Source organism: Micropterus dolomieu, linkage group LG23, assembly GCF_021292245.1.
Source record: "Micropterus dolomieu isolate WLL.071019.BEF.003 ecotype Adirondacks linkage group LG23, ASM2129224v1, whole genome shotgun sequence".
NCBI classification, from domain to species: domain Eukaryota; kingdom Metazoa; phylum Chordata; class Actinopteri; order Centrarchiformes; family Centrarchidae; genus Micropterus; species Micropterus dolomieu.
In genome coordinates, this window is record NC_060172.1 from 5,100,430 (window position 1) to 5,103,646 (window position 3,217).

The 3,217-nt window shown below is 40.5% G+C and overlaps 1 protein-coding gene across 1 annotated transcript in view; it reads left to right on the forward strand.

Moving 5' to 3' along the window:
* The window catches only part of LOC123963831 (solute carrier family 13 member 5-like), a 26,102-nt gene extending 25,271 nt beyond the window's left edge, over window positions 1-831 (forward strand). The window contains exon 13 of the mRNA XM_046040899.1: window positions 91-831. Coding sequence (XP_045896855.1) covers window positions 91-219 — 129 coding nt within the window. The 3' untranslated portion in view covers window positions 220-831. The remainder of the gene's footprint in view (window positions 1-90) is intronic.
* Window positions 832-3,217: the final 2,386 nt, after the last annotated feature.

Consider the following 3,217-nt stretch of genomic DNA (forward strand, 5'->3'; position numbering starts at 1 on the left):
CGGTGTCTGGGGGGGGGGGGGGGGGGGGGGGAGTATTCAAACCTACCCGTGAATTCAGAATAACCTCTTCCCACCTTTGCGCCCCTGCAGGCTAAAGCCGGGATGGTGATGAACATCATCGGGATCGGCTGCATCAGCCTCGCCATTAACAGTTGGGGTCGCCTCATGTTCGACCTGGACTCGTTCCCTTCGTGGGCCAACGCCACGGCACCTGTCTAGGAGAAACAACCTGCTGCCTCATCCTTATTCACCGTTTTCAGGCTTCGTCACTCAACGTCTGGGTGGATTTTTTTTGTATTCATACCGCAGCTTGTGACTGCTGGTTCTGAGCCACCAGAGACAACGTCTTGATGTTTGGACCATCTCACTACTCATGTAGAACATGTTTTCCAAAGGTTTTGTTGTCAAGCTCCGGCTGTACGTCTGGCCCCGCCGCTAATTGGTGGTATTGTAAATCTCCAGAGCTGCAGTCAGAGGCGTACCGTCACATCTTACATTAAATTTGGTATTCAGATAATACTGATACCATAATAATGGCCACCATGAACAAGTGAAGGTCTGTAAAATAGGCCAGTTAAAATTAGGGTTGGGTGTCAAGAACCGGTTCTAAGTCGGAACTGGTGTCAAATTTCCCGTGCGTTTGGATTCTGCTTCTCGGTTCCTAACTTCCTGCATATCTCAGCTCCTGACTGAACTACAGTGAGCATTTTACCGTCTATTAAAGTGTCTGAAGAAGAGAGTCCTTCTGGTTCCGGTCCTGGATCACATTCTGATGGTGAGGTGGGTCATTTCGCTCGGGTTGCGACGGTCAAATATATTGATCCACCGTATTACAGCTGCCATTTTGGCCACTAGTAAAAGTTAATTCAAAGCACGGGCACTTCCTGTTGGCTGGGTCCGCGGCGACTCGACGTGTAGTTACATTTTTGAGGAGGTGCACGTCAGGCGACGGCGTAGCCTCTGCGTAGCCCCGTAGCCTACGCCGTCGATTCGACGCAAAAGAATAAATTACACTTAAGGCTAAATGGCTGTTTATTAAGTTAGCGAGGCAACTGCCTTCCGTTTCGAACACAGGCTCGATATGTGGTGAAGAGGTTGGAACCAGAACCGAGATTCAATAGGAACCAGGTTCTATAAGTAGAATCATAATCGGAATCAATCACATTTAAACGACACCCAACCCCCAGTAACGTCCAGGTGAAGGTAAAATGTCTTCCACTGTAAACTCAGTCCATTTTCACATCACAAATTCCATCAGTGTCAAACACTGATACTGTTTGTTTCCACTAATTGATTCCAGTCCCCTCGACTTTGCTTTTTTTTTTTTCGTCAACACTTCCCATGCAAATGTTTCACATTAAAAGAAGAAAACATAAAGTCAAAGTGGTTGAGATGTTCAAAATATACCAGCTGCCTTTGTTTGCTCTGTTTTCTATCATGAGTCACAGATGTTTCAGTGACTGGAAATGGACATTAAGCTGAATATATCAGGGAAACATGGAGGAACTCCAGGTTAGTTTGCATCAACAGCAGATCAGAAAACAGGCTAACAGTCATCAAGATATGATCAAATATAAATCAGTGAAAGTTATAAAGAAAGCCCCGTCTGCTGATTCAAAGAAATACTCTATCTGAGAATTTGCCTTTAGTTCCTCCTTAAAACTGGAACCTTTCATCCCAAACATTCAGTTAAAACCTTGTATAAAAATATATAAGATATAAAATCAGAACCATAGTCAAACCACTGATGATAGTGTTTTTCTTTCATCGTTATTTGGTCTTTGCTGGAGACTTTACTCACACACAACGACTCTTATCTCTGTGAATTTGAATTGTTTAAAGTAGTTCTAGAAAATATACGGTACGTTTTGTATTGTTTTCTATTTAAACAGTTTTTATTTAGTAAGTAAGTGAGCAAATGCGACCTGTACATACGTAAAGTTTTGTACCATCTTGTTATTAACAGTTTTATTTGATGTTAATAAAAGTTGAATCTTTAAAGAAACGTGTGACATTAAACCTTTTGATTGTAAAATGACTGTAAAGCAGTAAAACTGCAAGTTGCACACAGCTTTGTATATATGTGTAACGGTCTTATTTCTATAATATTAATTTAATTATGAAGGTTAAAGTCTCATTAATTGACCTCTGACTTGTGTCTTACTTAAACCACTTATTTCCACGTCCTGCAGTGATTAATAGTAATTGACCTGATTTATTGCATTGATTTGGGTTCAACTCCTGTGAGGCTTAACGACGTTTTCTTGGCTAATGTACATAAAAGTCACAGCTACTGTAGCCGCACACATGAAGGCACATCGATTAAGGGTCAGAAAGTTGATCTTATCCTACAATCTTGCAAATATCTCGGGACGATTAGGGCCTCAAAACTTAACTTTGAAGCAAACCAGAGTTTTTTTCTGTTTGAGGAAACTGTATTTCCACTTCGATATTCCTGGTTAGCGTGCTGCTGGACCCTGCATGCCACGTGCGCACACAGAATAAACGTGTAAGTAAGTACAAATATATTTAGTGAACAAAAAACGAAATATCAGGTCGGGAGATCTGATGTCCTCCCTCCGCTTCTCTGCATCAGACCAGCAGACAGCAGCCTCTCCGAGCGCCTCCAGTTTACAGATAATTGGCCAAAAGACAAAAAATACTCGTCTTGTGTCTTGCTAACATGCCAATTTGCATACATATGACACTGCAGGTAAATAGGATAAACCAAATAACTAAAGCACATCACCACAGAACTTCCTCAGTAAATGATTTACAGCACGAGTCTTTCCCTGAAATGTTGTGTTTAAATATGCAGATTAGCTTGTTTTGGTTAATATAAAAGACAAACAGACGGAGAGCAGTACAGGCTTAAAACAAACTCCATCTAAATCTGTATTTAGGAAGTTTTCTTTCCATCAGAGTAATGGAACCAAAATCACAAAATTGACCACTTAATGAAATAAAGTGTCCTGCCTTAAACGGTAACTTTAAATTTTCACATCATAGGCTCCTCATCTAATAACTATCCATTCTATAAGTTTGTTTTATGCTGATCTGTACGTGAAACAGACAGCCGTCCCTCAAATGTGAAACTGAATATGAAACAATTGTGTGAGTATTAGGAAATTAAAATAAACTGGTAAGGAAGTCGGAGTTGTGTTAATATATTTTGTTTAAAAAACATTTTTAATGAATAATTATGAGAAGTGACCTT